The sequence below is a fragment of the Paralichthys olivaceus genome, chromosome 16 (genome assembly GCF_024713975.1).
Source record: "Paralichthys olivaceus isolate ysfri-2021 chromosome 16, ASM2471397v2, whole genome shotgun sequence".
In the NCBI taxonomy this organism is placed as follows: Eukaryota; Metazoa; Chordata; class Actinopteri; order Pleuronectiformes; family Paralichthyidae; genus Paralichthys; species Paralichthys olivaceus.
In genome coordinates, this window is record NC_091108.1 from 14,817,786 (window position 1) to 14,833,826 (window position 16,041).

Genomic DNA, 16,041 nt, shown 5'->3' on the forward strand with positions numbered 1-16,041 from the left:
AGGGATTGAACCACCGACCCTCTTGTGGACAACCCACTTCACCTTCCAGAAAAAAATGTCGCCACATCCTGAAGGACAGCACACCTGTGAGCTGAGCTTTCATGTCTTCTTAGACAGATGCTTTGAGCTGCCACGTGTCCCTGTGCCTCCTCCTGAGAGACAGAGGAGAGAACCTCAGCCAGAACTGGCTCATGTAGGTTTGTATCAAATTTGTGGGAAATAGTGCATATTTAGGATTCATTTGATTCATTTATTCAACAGGCTTGAAAATGTTAAAATAAGAGAAAATAGCCTTGAAATCCTGGGAGTTTTATTTAAAAGCCGTCCACATGAGCATTTCAGAGAAATTTAATAAAGAGTATAGACACAACCAACACGTGTGCATACCACTGAACGCCTTTTAAAATTCACAGAATATGAATAAAAAATGCACCATGCAACTTCTGATTGGTGGACACAAGCAATGCTAGAACACAACACACGTAGTAAACTGAGCTCATTATGAAAAACAAAGGGAATGTTGAGACAGAGTATGATGGTGTCCTCTGAACACAAGTGAAAGAGAGCAGAGAGAAACAGATCATACCTCCAGCTGTCTAAAATGGCTTCCTTTCCTATTTTCCTATTCATATTCCTACTCAGAGGTGATTTTCTAAATATGTAACAAGCTAATGACAAGCTGTTGGATGCAACCAACCACTTCACCATCAGATACAGGTGATGTTACAAGAGGAAGTCATTTGAATTCTGATGGTGGTGCATTCCAGGTCTTGAAGTCTTGTGCGCTGCACCAAGACCAAGGCGTAGAGGCAGCCATTCAACCGGATGACGGTCATAATAACATTGGTTTTGGCACTTAGGGATTTAGAGGTAAGATGAAAACGGCAGCAAGAGGAAGTGCTGGACAGGTAAGACGTCAGAGGGGGAGTTCTGGAGTTTTGCGCTCAGAAACGACCACGGATTCTTTCCAGTGGATCTGTCTCCCACATCTTGGTATCCCAAGCCTGGAACCAGCCAGTGAACGTCTGAGGTTCTGCTCCTTGTTTGATGGTGGTGATGGGAAGTCCTTTGCGACCAGATGGGTCTGACTCTAGGTACTCTTTTGCTACATTCAGAGGTAGACATAGAGGCAGAGGTAAGACACAGGCAGGAGACAAAGTGAGAACATGGACAAATCATTTAACACTGAAAATTAGAACATTTTAATCTGCATTAATTGATTTTTGCTCACTTTTGCCTCATTGTCAATATAAACAATATTTGTTATTTAAACTTTAAAGGTCCAGTGTGTAAGATTTAGGTGAAAGGGATCTATTGGCAGATATTTAATGAAGAATAATCCTCATGATGTTTTCACTAGTTCGTTTCATCTAAATTGTATGAATTGTAGTTTTCTTTACCCCAGAAAAGGCCCTTTATATTTAAATACTTTACATTTTACATTGAGGGGACCCTCTCTACCCTCTCACAATTTATTGTGAAGTGAATTAGTGTGATGCTTTGGGTGCCTTTTTAAGGTGCCAAGTGCCTTTAAACTCTTTAACTTTACATAAACCCAAAATCTATGAATCTATAATGTCATATAATAGCATGACAGTATAATCTGATTGTTTCTTGCATTAGAGTTTTAGTGCAACAAACCTATTTTGGGAGCTCCATTCCTCTCCTCTGCGTTAGCATCATTTCCGACCCAAAGGAAGATCTACAAGGAGGAGAGACACACTCACAGTCACTCAGCAAGTCTGGCAGAAAAGTTTTATGAGCAGGTCATAACAGAACTCATCTCACCTGGTCCCAGGTATCCAGGATCATGACATCATCAGTGGCCAGATCCGACTGAGTGAAGTCTCCTGGTACTTCATCAACCTGAGACGCAGCAGAAGACAAAAATCAGTGTGTTTAAGTTTGTAGAACTTCAATTTCAGCATTATTTGATATTATTGTGTTGATCTTGTAATAAAATGTCCTCCTCTGTTATTGTACATGCAACAACTCTTATCTTTTCACTCAGAGACTTACAGCAAGTCTCCCACTTTTGTTGGTGCAGCCGAACAGACGTGGGAGTTTGACCATCCTCTGCAGACTCCTTGACGTCTGGTATTCCTTTCGACCACCAAGAGCTGACCAGAAATCAGCTGCGAGGCAAAAAATACAACATCCATCCGTCACAAGTAGTTTTTTCTCGCCTATCTGGGCTTGGTTTGTTTGAACAGGAAATGAATCACGTCCGTTTTACTCCAATCAACCACAAGATGCATCATCGTTTTACGTCAAGCAGCTCTTTTATCTATGGCCAATGAGAAAAATAAAATCTGCATGGCAAAATACATAATGCAGCAATCAGAAACAGAGGTGGTCATTTTATCTTTTAAACTTTCATCATGAAAACAGGACTGAATTGTTTTTAACTAAGTTGTATTCAAATTTAACCAATAACTTAGTGTGACTAAGTACCACTGCTAAGAAGGTTATGTTTTCATCTGCTTTTGTTTTTCTGTTATTTGGCAGGATTAAGCAACCTTGTGAAATCATGTACTATAATATCTTGGTGTGGATCCAGATCAGGAGGCGGATCCAGGATTCATCTTTCTTAACATTGTGAAATAGGGGGTTTTCCAACATTTTCTGTGATTTCTCAGAGAAAGATTCATGGATCTTAAAGACAGAATCATACATGTGAATTTAAATGTGGTTTCAAAAGGGGACTGTTGGGCCTTGGTGCACTTGGTTCTAGTTTCCATATAACTTCAAGTGTAAATCGTTGGTTAGCTAACTAATCAATAATTGTCAAAATCAGACAATTGTTAATACACGTTATCGTCTAAAATAGTAGCGATAGTCCACTGGTTTCTTTCCATGAGGGGATAAGTGTTGATTGTCAAGCTAATATTAACTGAGTCTTTTCTCTTGTTATGTTACGTATAGCATAGCGGTCCTCTGGGACACCCACCTGGCTCCTTGCCCTCTGACACTTGGCTGGCACTGCCACCCAAGAAACTCACTACATGTTTGGCAGCTGCCGCCTCCTCGTCACTGGCTCCCATGCCCCGCCAAACCATCATGGTGCTGGGGGATTTCAGCACAAACACGTCGTTGGTGTTCAGATTGGAGGCACAGGCCACGACCTGAGTAAACAGCATGCAGGCAAATGAGAGGTGAGAATGATACATCTCTACAGCATGTCAGTTTCACAGGGGTGTGTGCATACAGCTCACCTCCACAGCACGAGTCGCACGGGAGGAGCTCTGCCGGATGTGGAAGAGACGAGTGCTGCTGGTCTGCGACTGTCCACCTTTGCGTGACGTCCCTCCGCTGTGGATGATCATGGGTTTGCCCTGGAACAGGCTCATCAGGTGGGGAGGCTCCTGACCCTGAGTCACTCTCACCTGTGGTTGAAGCCATGAAAAAACATCTCTATGATCACTATTCTAGTTTAGCCTGCATCTATGTAGAAAAAGGAATAATATTATATAAATATCAATGAAACATTTGTATATATGTAAATATATATGACAGTTAATGTCCAGTGTTAGCCCAGTTTTCAGTATTCAGCGTATCAAGTAATATCAAATGTTTGCTTAACCTATTTTGCAAGTTTTAGCTCTATAAATGATATGTACTCTAAATATATTCAAATCATATTGATAATGAACTGTGTACAGTTTAGTATTATACATCTACATTACTTTTTGTCAGTGTAATGTCTTTACCAGCTGTATATATACAGCATCATACAATATTCAACACGAAACAATGACTGCTTGAAATGGAAGAAAAGGTACATTTAAGTTTCACAGTTTTATGGATTGCAAATGAATACCTGTTCAGATTTTCAGTAAATGTGCAGAAACACAAAGCTAAGAAAAAAATGCTGAAAATAGACTGATGAAAATAGTTTGATGTTTTCATTATTGCTGAGTGTTTGACTTCGGGACATGTTTCCCTCTGTTTTGATGCCAAGATCATTAAGAAAGAGGATAAACTCCTTCTTAAGTAAAGGATTTAGTTTTTCTTTTTTTTTATTTAACTGGGAGATGAACTGTAGCACCGTTTCTTCCAATTCTACTGTGGCCACAAACATGGTGAAGCAATTTTGTGATATGTGGAGGTGCCATAGATTGAGTCGAGTGGAGACGCACAAAAAATAAAGTAACACTGCCCTCTGCTGGTTGTCCCAGGCTGTTTGTTTGTCTTAGCAGAAGAATACATTTACTTATGACATATTTATCTCCCTGATCTCTATAGTCATTCACAATGAACACTATAATAATTAGTCTTTATTTATCCATAGTGCTGCAACATGAGGCAGAAATGTCACTCTTTTGCCTCAGGGAGCCATGAAAGCCTAAGCAAACCACTTTGACCAGTTACAGTTAAATGAATTAAGTGATAAAAGGGTAAACAGTGTGTGTTGTCATGAAAGTTTGAAGTTAATTTTGACACCATACGCTGCAACTTCTTACTTAACTGCCACAATCCTCTTCTCATTTTCAGAGAACTCAGGCAACATTGTCTACATGTTTCATTTCTATTTCTATTTGATTCTAAAAAGAAAAGCTTTCAAAAGTCTTAGTCAGATTACTGTGGGGTTGCACAGTTGTTTTTTTACACGTGATAAAAAGGAGAACAGTGCCTGTGCATCCTGCACTAACCTGAACTGGGGATCCTCCCATTGAGTCATCGAGCTTCACTGTGAGGAATGCTGATGCTGCCAGTTCATCCTGGCTGCACTTCAGCCCCTGCCTGTGACACACACACACACACACACACACACACACACACACACACACACACACTGCATGACTTTCACAGAATTTTACCGGAATGTAATGTGTGTGGTTAGACTGGGTGTGGTGTGGTAACATGTGAACGCACTCTTCCACAGCATTGTAATTAATGTTAGCATATTAGTATTAGACAGTGATACGATACACACGTTTGTGTGGATATTTCTTTGAACTCACCAGGTGTATATGATGTGTTGCTCCCGGCCTCCGAGTCTGTAGCTGTAGAGGATGAGGTAACAGTCTCCGCCAAAGAAGTGACCGTGGGATGATGGATCCACAGGCGCTATTTCACCATTGTCAACTCGCCAGATCTGAAAGCCAGACCACAGTTTACACATCTCACCAATCACACTGTTTTACACTGTTTTCTTTATTATAAACCATCACCATACCTGGACCTTGCCCTTGCCATCATCCACCATGCCGTGCTGAGCTGCCATGGTTTTGTTTGAGTGCAGGGTGGAGGCATCGAAGGGCACCTGCTCCACTTTTGCTATGCGGCCGATGGTGTAGGCCTTAGTGGGGCCTGTGGTCTCGTCCTTGTCCTTCCAGTCACCGAAGAACTGCTTGAACAGAGTTGTCTCTGCTCCTGCGGGAAGTACCTGGATCTGTGAGGGGATGACGGATTTAAACTCGATAAACTCTCCCTGTGTGTTTAATTTGTTGCTTTTTGTCTTGACATTAAAATGATATATGTGATTTTTTCTCTCAGTGTAACATTGATGTAACAGCGGTTAACAACCTGTCCATGTCAGCTTTACCTGTGTCTTATTGGAGTATCCCTTGTCTCTGATGAACTGCTGACCTGCAGACATGGCTGCTTTACGCTCCGACATGTTGGCCTTGGGACCTGGTTGGAGACAAAAACAAGGAGGACATGATGAAGAGCCCATAAATCCCTATACATCATATTAAAGCTTTAAGGTGTTTTTTTAAATCAGGGCAGGTCTGTATTATCAACTGGGCTAATCCCATCGCAGAGGTTTCACTTAGACTGTATTCAGACTTCATATAATCATCCGTCCTGATTGGTCTGATTCCAAGTGGGCAGCTCTAAGTTAAAGTCTGAACACAAACACACACACACCTCCAGGAGGCTCAGACATTGATAAAACTAAATAACTGTAGATTTGGTCACTCTCGCTGTAGCAGTTTAAGCATTTGAGTGACTCAGGGGCAGAACAGCTGTTTTTCCTGTGTTTAGCTTGGAGGCCCAACTAATTGCAAACACACATTTTCCACCTAACTTCTCTGGAAAAAAATCTGTGAGGAGGAAACTAAAAGGCTATTGTAAGGCTGCTGGCACCTTTCCATACAAAGATGTTCTTGTCCACCCCGTTGTCCAGGATGTAGCACTCCTCTGGAGACAGCATGGCCTGTTTGAAGGGACTGGACGGAGCCACTGGTGAAACCTTCATTGAACCAGATGCATCAGAGATCTAGAAAGCAGAGTAATAGAGTTAGCTACCAGATTGTCAATGAACATTTTTTTGGGATGTGGTGGAATGGACTAGAGAGTGGATACCCAAACCGAGCCGGGTTCATTTTGTATAGTCTCAGCTGGGTTTGGACAAAATGTTTGTTTAGGGTGAGGACGGTCTAATGTTTGCTTGGCTATCGGTGTGCCTGTAATCAGGGAAAACTTTGGGATCATTTTTGGTTTGGACAAAAGAAACAGAATGCCTGTTGGGTTTAGGTCAGATTCCATTCATTTGCTGTCAGGCTCGGACAGCGACAGAAAGTGTGGCCCCAGCCCAACTCAGATTTTTGAAAATGACACTCAGTAATTTATAAACAATGGATAGTTTACACTTCATGGGAACTAGATTCAGTTTGTGTTATTGAAGTTCTGGTTTTCAAATTCAAAAAAGCAGAAACACAAGAATATAACAAAATCTTGTATGTGCAGTCAGTGTAATTCATCACTTGTGTCACTCACCATGTAGAGGGCGCCCTTCTTCCTGTTGGAGGTGTCCACCTTCTCATCATCAGTAGTGCTGGGGGCAATGGTGGGTTTAGGACCCAGAACCTTAACAACAACAACCAGAGAAACTAATTATTGTGTTCTCTTTTTGTCATAAACATCACTTGTGCCTCAAGTTATGATTGTGTGTTAAAGCAGCGAGCAGCCTTGATGGAGACTGTAATCTACAGCTTTTCTCAGATTAAACACGATCTGGTGGATCTAAAACAGACTCTGTGAACCATCTTCCCCTCTTCTCTCTCTCATCGGGCCTCTCTGCAGTTTACCTTCCTCTCTCATTGTAAAGGAAGTGTTCACAAAGCCGCTTGGCACAGAATTGGCAAACAAACAGCACATTACAAAGGACAGCACTGAGTCCCCCCTCGTTCCCACGCCGACTAACTCACTGGCCGTGAAATGCATCAAGGGCACTTATGGCTTCTGCTCTGGAGAGATCACCTTCAGGATCAGAAAAAAGAGGACTGTCTGATTGTGCATCACCTCTATGACATCTGCCGGCTCCTCCCCCTCGTCCACCATGTGCAGTTTGGCTCTGCCGTTTCTCTCATTGTCTCTGATGTCGATGGCGACCTCAGAGGCCTTGAGCCGCTCGTAACGGTTGCACTCACTGCCACACCACTGGTAGACGTTCTGCGGGAGAGGAAGAGACAGGAAGCTGAGATCAAAGTGCATCAATTTTTAGTCCTAGATGATTTGATGACAACTCTGGTTACTATGGTGACATGGTAGCAGGAAGCAGGGGGGGGGGGCAGCAAACACACAGCTCTTTTGTCAGAAATACAATTGTTTAAAACTGCACCTGGTATATCCATTTCCAATTTTGTTTGTTTTAATAAAGAATAAACTCATTACTCATTCTCCCTCCTTCATATGAGCAGGTATGATCAGGTGTCAAATCCATCATGCAAGTTGAATTAAGAAAAAACCGGACACTAAAACTACTGTGTGAGTGGTTCATTACAGAATGTGAATACACATCATTTTTATTCCTGAGAAAAATAATGACTATATGTAAAATAATAATGACCATACATATTATTCAAAGTGGTTTATGTTATGAATAAAGTCACTCTGTTCAAAAGAACAAAGTATTACTGTGAAGATATGCTGTATTACAATATAGTGTCTGACCTATGAGTGAGTGTATAAGTGAACGGAATATGGAATAGTCACCCATCAACCCTGTGCTATAAACATTCAACACACACACACACACACACACACACACACACACACACACACACACACACACGCACACTCATATGTATATTTATTTGTTCCTATTTTGTCTTCATAGTGAGTATTCTTATTTTGCTGCTGCATATTCATTCTGTATTTGTATATGTATATTCTATTCTCTACATGTATCTTATTCTTATTATTACTATGTTAGAACTATTATTATTACACACACATAGCTTTCGCAGCTATCCTTGTCGGGACTTTATATTGACTTCCATTCATTGTGGACAGCCTAACCAAAACCTTATCCCTAAGATCAGAAATTATGTTTTGCCTCACTAGGACCAGGCTTTGGTCCCCATGAGCTCTCCTGGTCCTGACAAGGTCAGTGCCTATGCTGGAAAAACTTTTAAAGAGGGAACAAAAAAGAATAGACACACACACACACACAAAAAGAAAAACAGCGCTCACCTTCCCCAGGTCAATTATGAAGCAGTCTCCCTTGTTGAAGCTGGTCCAGGTCATGTCCACCTCTGTGGCTCTGATGGCTCTCCGACCCTTGATGTGCAGCAGGCGCTTCACACTCATGTCATTGGTCACCACATGCTGAAAACCTGAGGCCGCGCCCCCTTTCTGTGACAAAAAAACCCCCAATAATTCAGGTGAAGTAAACTTTCCTGAATTTCCAGGTTCATTTGAAATGTGTACATGAGAAGAAAAAAGTCACTAATTGTACATAATGTACACAGATTTATGAGTTTATAGCCATGATATTCGGGTCCAACACACACAGTCACACCTGCCACATTGAGAAGTTTGAAGCAAGATGTATGGAGCAGATGACTTCATGAGACACATGTAGGATCAAGATGAAATGAGTTGGGACACAACACCGTTAAGCCACAAACGACAATAGGTTGTAAAACCCACTGCCGAATGATTAGATTAACGTTGTAAATCATCTGGCACATCACAGCTACCCAAACCAATAAACCTTATCAAGTGGAAGAAATGAAAAGAACATGATGCCTGCTTCTGGCCAGAAGGAGGATCATGTACCTTGGAGGCTGGATTGTCTCGTGACGTGCCATCCTTAATGAAGCCATTAAACAAAGACATAAAATCAAACAGTGCAAAAGAGCGACAGACTGAAGCGAACATTAACCCATCTCAGTTCATGTGTAGAAAAAACCAAAGGGGAATGACGACTTTCTTAAACCGTCCAAGGAAAGGTTGACCTTTACCCACAAAGGCTCGGAGTCTGGTTAGCATGTGGAATAGTGGCTATTCAGACCTCAAAATGGAAACCACATTCAAGCTGTTCATCTCTGTGCCTTTGTGAGAGACGCAGTAAAACTTTCCATGGCAACAATGCAGGCACTGTTTATTCTAATGGAAGAGCTGTTTCCTAACAGTGGAGTTACCAAAACTATGAGCAGATAATGAGGTTTGTTAGTTCTGTTGCTCGCTTGTTCTTCTTATGAAGATCATTGTGTGTGTGTGTGTGTGTGTGTGTGTTTCTGTACTTATTTATTTGTGAGGACTTTTCTTAGGGTTAGGGTTAGAATTAGGGTTAGACATTTAGTTTGGATGGTTAAGGTTAGCGTAATGGGCTAGGGAATACATTATGTCAATGAGTGTCCTCGCTAAGATACAAGTACAAACGTTTGTGTGCATCTGTGTATGTGTGTGTGTGTGTGCGTGTGTGCTGACTGGACTGTGGAGAAACAGTGTTTCCAACCTTTGCAAAAGTAGTAAACAACTCTTGGGGCTAATTACATCGAGCTAAAGCCAGGAGGGGGGTTGGATGGTCTTTCTGGAAAATGGGAACCAGATGGCTGGTAAACGTGGCTCAGCCTGTGTCTTTCCACATATTTTCTTTTGAACAGGCTGGTTGATTCAGTTATAGTCTAACTCAGTCAGTCAGACACACCCTGAATGGAAAAAGGGGAATGTTGTGTCTCCTCTGAACTTCAGACCCATAAGCTTAACAGCATTACAAAGTTCACAGGATGCTGACAATCATTAAACCCTGACAATATTGTGGTCTATTTTTAAGTCAAAGAGAGTTCTGACACATTTCTATGTTTAAGTAATTACAACTCTCACTGTTGTCATAATCACTAACTTTGTATTTCTTTACAGTAAATGCTTATACTGTATCTGTGCAGTCCTTAATGTAGATCAGTGACTCTCAACCCTTTTTGTTTGTAAACCCTTTGTACAAATTAAAATATAATTAAAATGCTGACTTTTTAAACACTTTAATTTGTATATCTTTTTAATGACGAAGAGATATAAGAGTGTTCAGTATTTCAGGTTGAACAGGACTAAGAGTCTACAGCCTGTAGCCACTGGCTCTCTGTGGCATTAATTAAGCACAACAGTGCTTTAATTAACGCCAGTATGCTAACACGCTGGCAAAGACAATGCCTTTATGTCATTGTTTTTTAGCAGGTATAATACCATGTTTAGCTGAGATTAGCGTGGATAGTGCTGTCTGTGCATAAAGATATCCTCAGATACTAACGTCAGTTAATTTGCCCTAAATACAAAGCAGTTACAACTGGTGAGAATATCATTATTTTTTAAGTATTTTGTCAGAAACAAAATAAGGCTATAAGACGAACTGGTGCCGGTGATCTAACATGACGATGGTGCTAGATAAAAAGTAATAATTACTGAAGTTAGAATAATCTATCCTCAGGAGAACATGAATGTGAGTATTACATTTGAATCCATTCATTAGTTGAAACATTTATCAAAAAAATAAAGAAAAATATAATGGTGGTGCTAAAGGACAAGTCAGGAGGATACACCATTAGGATTCATCCTCTGGGCATCATGAATCCCTCTATAAAATGTAGGGCTTATTCATCGAAACATGAGATGGTGCTGTACGAGATAGATAGGTAGGTAGGATAGGTGGGAGATAGATAGATAGATAGGTAGATAGATAGATAGGTATGTAGATAGATAGATAGATAGATAGATAGATAGATAGATAGATAGATAGATAGATAGATAGATAGATAGATATATAGATAGATATATAGATAGATAGATAGATAGATAGATAGATAGATAGATAGATAGGTAGATAGATAGATAACTCACCTGATACTTGATGCCTGATTTGAAGTACCCCAGAAAGGTGTTGGATTCGCAGTCCTGCACCTCCCTGTACTGCACCGGCGCCCCACCCAGGAAGTCATCCAGCTGCATGGCAAAGATGGCGGCCGATCCGCTCTCATCCTGAGAACACTCATTCCCTGCAGAAACAAGACATCTGCACTCAAGTAACGCTGTTGCTGAATCCTTTTTACAGTTACAGTTATCAGACATGAGCAGAGCAAACTGCAGCACTTTGTAATTTCTGCAGTGGCCTTAAAGGACCTCTGAGTCAGGACTGGAGTCTTGGAGAATCTGGAGAATCACATTAACCACATCTGCAGAGCTGCTTTGTACCCTGCTATTACCGTCAGAGGGCACACAACACAGATAGTTTCCACAATAATTTACATGACTAACATCCACCTCAGACACAAAGATTAATTATGCTCTCATTTATTTTTCGTCTAACAACTTTCAGATGGTTGCAGTGGCAGCAGATCTAAAGGGCCTGTTTGTGTGTGCGTGTGCTCGTTTGTGTGCTGCCACAGGAGGAGACCTGGCAGGGAACAGTACAGACATGGTTGGACCAGTGCCTGTTTCTTGTGGCCTACAGGGTGATTCCATATGAGTCATAGCGTTTTCTTTAGGCCTTGGTTTTTGTTATGTAACCAAAAATCTATGGTGCCTGACAAAAATATTTTGCCTTCAATCCAAAGGAGTGTGTCACTGTGCATTCTGTTCAGGCTTGAACTGAGGGAACTCTCTGGAGAGAGGAATTTCACAAAGCGGTACGAGTTTTAGAGAAGGAAATTTCTGCGACTCAAAGCAGCATAAGAGGTTTCCGCACTTAGATCAGAGGCCTCATCTGATCTACCTTCAGTTCAGAGTCACAGGAAGTGACCAAAGGTCCAAACATATTCATTTCCTGCCCAAATAAAGTGTCCAGAAAATTTCAGATTGAGCCCATGTGTGAATACAGCAGGACAATGTCTGTAAAACTCACAGAAAGTGAGTGGGCATGCTCATGAGATTTCACATAAAGTTTAAACTTCAAACTGAAGGCATACAAATATCTCAGGGTAAAAATGAGGTGCCAATGCCAAAGCCAACTTGCAAAGACTATGAAAGTCAAGAGCTTTTGGTGATAAGAGCCAACGCTCAGTGTTCTACGAAAACAAAAAACTGCGGCGTAGAATTTATACCCTCCAGCATTTCTACCCAAACCTCTTGTAAGAGTGTGCCACACATTTTCACGTTGTCTGCCCCACACACTGTCCTGCTGCATTCTTCATGTGTGAAAGGCAAACCTTGAAAAATCTCCAGACCCAATTTTCTTGACATTTTCAGGTGATCATGTCTGTAAATGGATTTTGTCTCATACCATATCCACATTTGTGTGTTTGTATGGGGTCTAACTAGCAATGCAAGGATATTAAAACTTGTATATTCTATGTGCATGCACAGTATGTGTATCAGCTTTGGAGGAAGAAACTGTTTCACTTTAAGTTCTTTAAGGCCAAGGTAACATGTTGATCATGCAGAATGTATGACCTGATTGCCTAAGGCATCGAGGGGGGAGGAGTGAGCCAAATGTATAAAGAGAAAGAACAGCTTCCCATCAGCAGCATATTACAAACTAACCTTTGTCTTGTGCACCATGCTCTGAGCATTAAAGTGTGACAATACCGTAAGAGATTTTTGTCTCGTTCCTCATTGTCAGAGTGGGATTGCAGAATTGCCACGACAGTTCATTAAGGAACCGATAACAACACTGTACTTTCACCAACTTGGTTTTTTATCACCATTTACATAATGTGAATTTGCTTTGGCAAGATCTCATAAAACAAAAATTAAACAAACACCATGTGAACATAAAACAAGTGGCATTTTGGGAGTTTTCTGCACTAAGATACTGTCCGCTAAGAGATATGCATAAATCTGTATTTTTTGAAGCTTTTTATGTACCATGGATAATGTGTCAGTGACTTGCACCCTTATCTGGGGAGTACGGCATTTTGCTCTCATGTACGCTGTAACGTGTATTATTGGAGTGACGAATAAAGCTGAATAATTTTGCTTCATCCTTGCCATCCTTACCTGCAACCTTTTTATCAAGTCAGATAAACAGGATTAGTTCAATAACACCAAGTGATGATATCTTAAATACTATGGGGGCTGATTAGAATGTGTTGAGGGCTCTGACGTGTTACAACATTGTCCATGTCTCACCCAGCCACATGTGTATGTTGTAGGAAGGTGCGGCAGTGGTGAAGAGCAGCAGGTAGGCATCCCCGCTGTAGAAGTTGCCGTACAGGGCCTTGGGAACCGGCTTCAGGTCCAGGTTCTCGATACGCCAAACCTGCAGCCCCGGCTGCTTCCCGGCGCCCACAAACTCTTTATGAGAAACCATGGTGACTCTGAGAGAAGAGAGGGAGAAGGAGGGTGAGAAATTCGGATAAAAAAGAGGAGGTCAGAGGGAGGCAGGAAAAGACAGGGAGTGGTTTTAATGTTTTTGCCTTGTAAATGTTGCTGCAAATAGAATCTTGTCAATACAAACCAAACCCAAGGGCACAGGGGCAGACAGATATGCAAACAACTATTTGAGGATGTGTTTTCATCAGTGTTTGTTTGTTAGTCAGCAGGATTACCCAAAAACTACTGGATGGATTACCACAAAACTTGGTAAAAAAAACATTAAACTTTGGTGCTGATCCTGACCAGGGGCGGATCCTCCAGAGGAAAATTATGTGTATTACATGTGAAAAACTTCATAAAAGTCACATTTTTGTTTTTGTTTTTGAATGATCTGCATGTACCTGATGCAATATGGTAATAAAGGGGACAGCCCGGGCAGAGGTGTGCGCTCCCTTCTAACTGAAGTGAGATGTCTTTTTTTGATGTGTTTTCCTGAAAAGCAAATGCTTCAGTAGATTGAAGGTAACTGCTGCGTGAAACTCTTCTTGACAGGAGGAATGATTTAAGACATTCAGGGTATTGTCCGAACCAGACAAGCTAGTTCTTAAACCAACAATTAGTCTGCTGCTGTACATTGTTCACATGCTGATTTCTGGAGATGTGTAAGTTTTCACATGAACTGGAACGACTCTTTAGCATTTAATGTGAAGGAAGGTTTGCTTACAAAAATGACAAAAATCAAACTTTAGATTATGATGATAGTGTTTGTTCTGCCAAGGTTGCCAGATTATACAGATTACAGTTTGCCCCGATTACACAAGAGCCAGATTACAAATCGAGGCAGCAGCTGGATTATTGCGACGGAGTTGACGTCAGCTGTGATCACCACGACAATTTCAACTTCCTCACCACTGTAGCACACGAGAGCTTACACACCATATACTTACACCATGTGATCCACATGCTATAACCACAGGCTACACCTGCTTATTGTGCAGGGGTATACTATTTACACATATTCAAATATTACATCACAGCTACCACCTGACAGGACAGAGATACAACAAACACATCACCAGCACCTGTTCGAGAATGATTGTTTGTTCAGCTGTTTGCTAAATTGAAGCTCATGTTTCACTGCACAGAGAGAAAACACTCAGTGGACTTCCTGTAACGGGATGATCAATAAATGCTGCATCATGGATGAACCCTCAGAGAACGTTGAGTGTCTGGAGCCACATGCACTGTTAATAACGCTGATGCACAAGGGCGTTACTTTGGGTCGATTATTGTGGTCAAATACTAAGAATTCTGAAATGGTTATAACTCAGTAATGAATAATCTTTCTGTATATCTTAGAAACAATAACTATTTATACGTCATACTTGCCAGAATAAACCGACTAGTTAGTGGCTGTAGCTACAATAGAATAGGGGCGAAAAATACATACACACATAATTTGTTCATATTGCAGATTCAACTGAATCGAGAGGACCATATTAAAACAGTTAACATTCTTCTTTCAGTGTGATGGTATGATTATTGGGGTAAGGGGGGGCAGGCTGGTTCTGTTTTTTTTAAGGGGGGGGGGGGGTTACAACCCCTCCACCCCCCCTGTAAACTCCACCCTAACATAACAGTGAGGACAACACTTGCAGGTCTAGAGGGACCAGTGCACATTTGTCTGCTGGGAAGAGCAGCTCTAATGAAGAGACTTCATGTAATCTGCTGAGACTGATCTATGGTGTTTGAGTCAGATGTGCATCTGTGAATAACAAGAGGAGAGGAGAGGAGAGGAGAGGAGAGGAGAGGGGAGGAGAGAAGAGAAGAGAACAGAATCCAGGACTCATTCCTGCTGCTTTCACATGAAGTCACATTTACTCTTTGGACCACCTCATCTCTTTCTTTCTTTTTTTTGACTATTACATAACATCCAAACTACTAGAACTTCATTCTCAGTTCACAGTTTATCTCTATAATAAAACCTGAGCTTCCTGCAGTGTAGTTCTGATTCTCCTCCTTTCATTGGCTGTGCAGGAGCCCAGTGAACAAACAAACAAACAAATCTGGATGAACCGACACTGAGCGCACATCTGGAGTTCATATCACTTCAAACTTGAAGCGGCCACACGGACGTCACAGATCCAACAACGCGAGCTGTGCAGCCCAGATCCTGCACCGTCTGTTTTCTCAGTGTTTTAACGATAAGCGTTAAATCAATGGGCATGAAGAGAGAGGCGCGTGCATGTTGAATGGAAGAAGAAGAAGTGAACTCACAGTTTGCAAGATGAATCAGGAGGAGAAAGTGGAGCAGAGACGCTGGTGGAGGGTGTAGATGTAGGAGTGAACAGTGTGTGCTTAGAGCAGTTTTTTATTTTATGTGAAGAGGAGGAGGAGGGGGAGGAAGAGGAGGAGTGTTCATGTCTGTCCGAAGGGAAGGGAGGAGGGGCACTGATTGGTCGACAGGAGACGCAACTATAAAGATGCTTCGGTCAGCCTGTGTGCAGCCACACATCTTTTATTCTCACATGCATTTAATGGTTAAAAAAGTCTTCCTCT

At 41.5% G+C, this 16,041-nt stretch overlaps 1 protein-coding gene across 1 annotated transcript; it reads right to left on the bottom strand.

Moving 5' to 3' along the window:
- Positions 1-293: 293 nt before the first annotated feature.
- Positions 294-15,838, bottom strand: scinlb (scinderin like b). Its single transcript, XM_020111134.2, has 17 exons — positions 15,760-15,838; positions 13,297-13,484; positions 11,071-11,225; positions 8,425-8,586; positions 7,252-7,401; positions 6,727-6,816; positions 6,094-6,226; positions 5,549-5,637; positions 5,180-5,395; positions 4,965-5,098; positions 4,653-4,743; positions 3,216-3,386; positions 2,951-3,125; positions 2,020-2,135; positions 1,789-1,866; positions 1,642-1,702; positions 294-1,105 (listed from the first exon to the last, which is right to left on the bottom strand). The coding sequence occupies exons 2-17, from the start codon at positions 13,475-13,477 to the stop codon at positions 945-947; spliced, it is 2,163 nt and encodes a 720-aa protein (XP_019966693.2). The 5' UTR covers positions 13,478-13,484; positions 15,760-15,838; the 3' UTR covers positions 294-944.
- Between the last annotated feature and the right edge of the window lie 203 nt (positions 15,839-16,041).

Coding starts and splice junctions, on each gene's coding strand:
- scinlb (XM_020111134.2), bottom strand. CDS start 13,477: ATGGTTTCTCATAAAGAGTTTGTGGGCGCCGGGAAGCAGCCGGGGCTG. Junction 7,402..8,424: donor TCATAATTGACCTGGGGAAG/GTGAGCGCTGTT, acceptor CCTCTCCCGCAG/AACGTCTACCAGTGGTGTGG. Junction 1,703..1,788: donor TCCTGGATACCTGGGACCAG/GTGAGATGAGTT, acceptor TCCTCCTTGTAG/ATCTTCCTTTGGGTCGGAAA.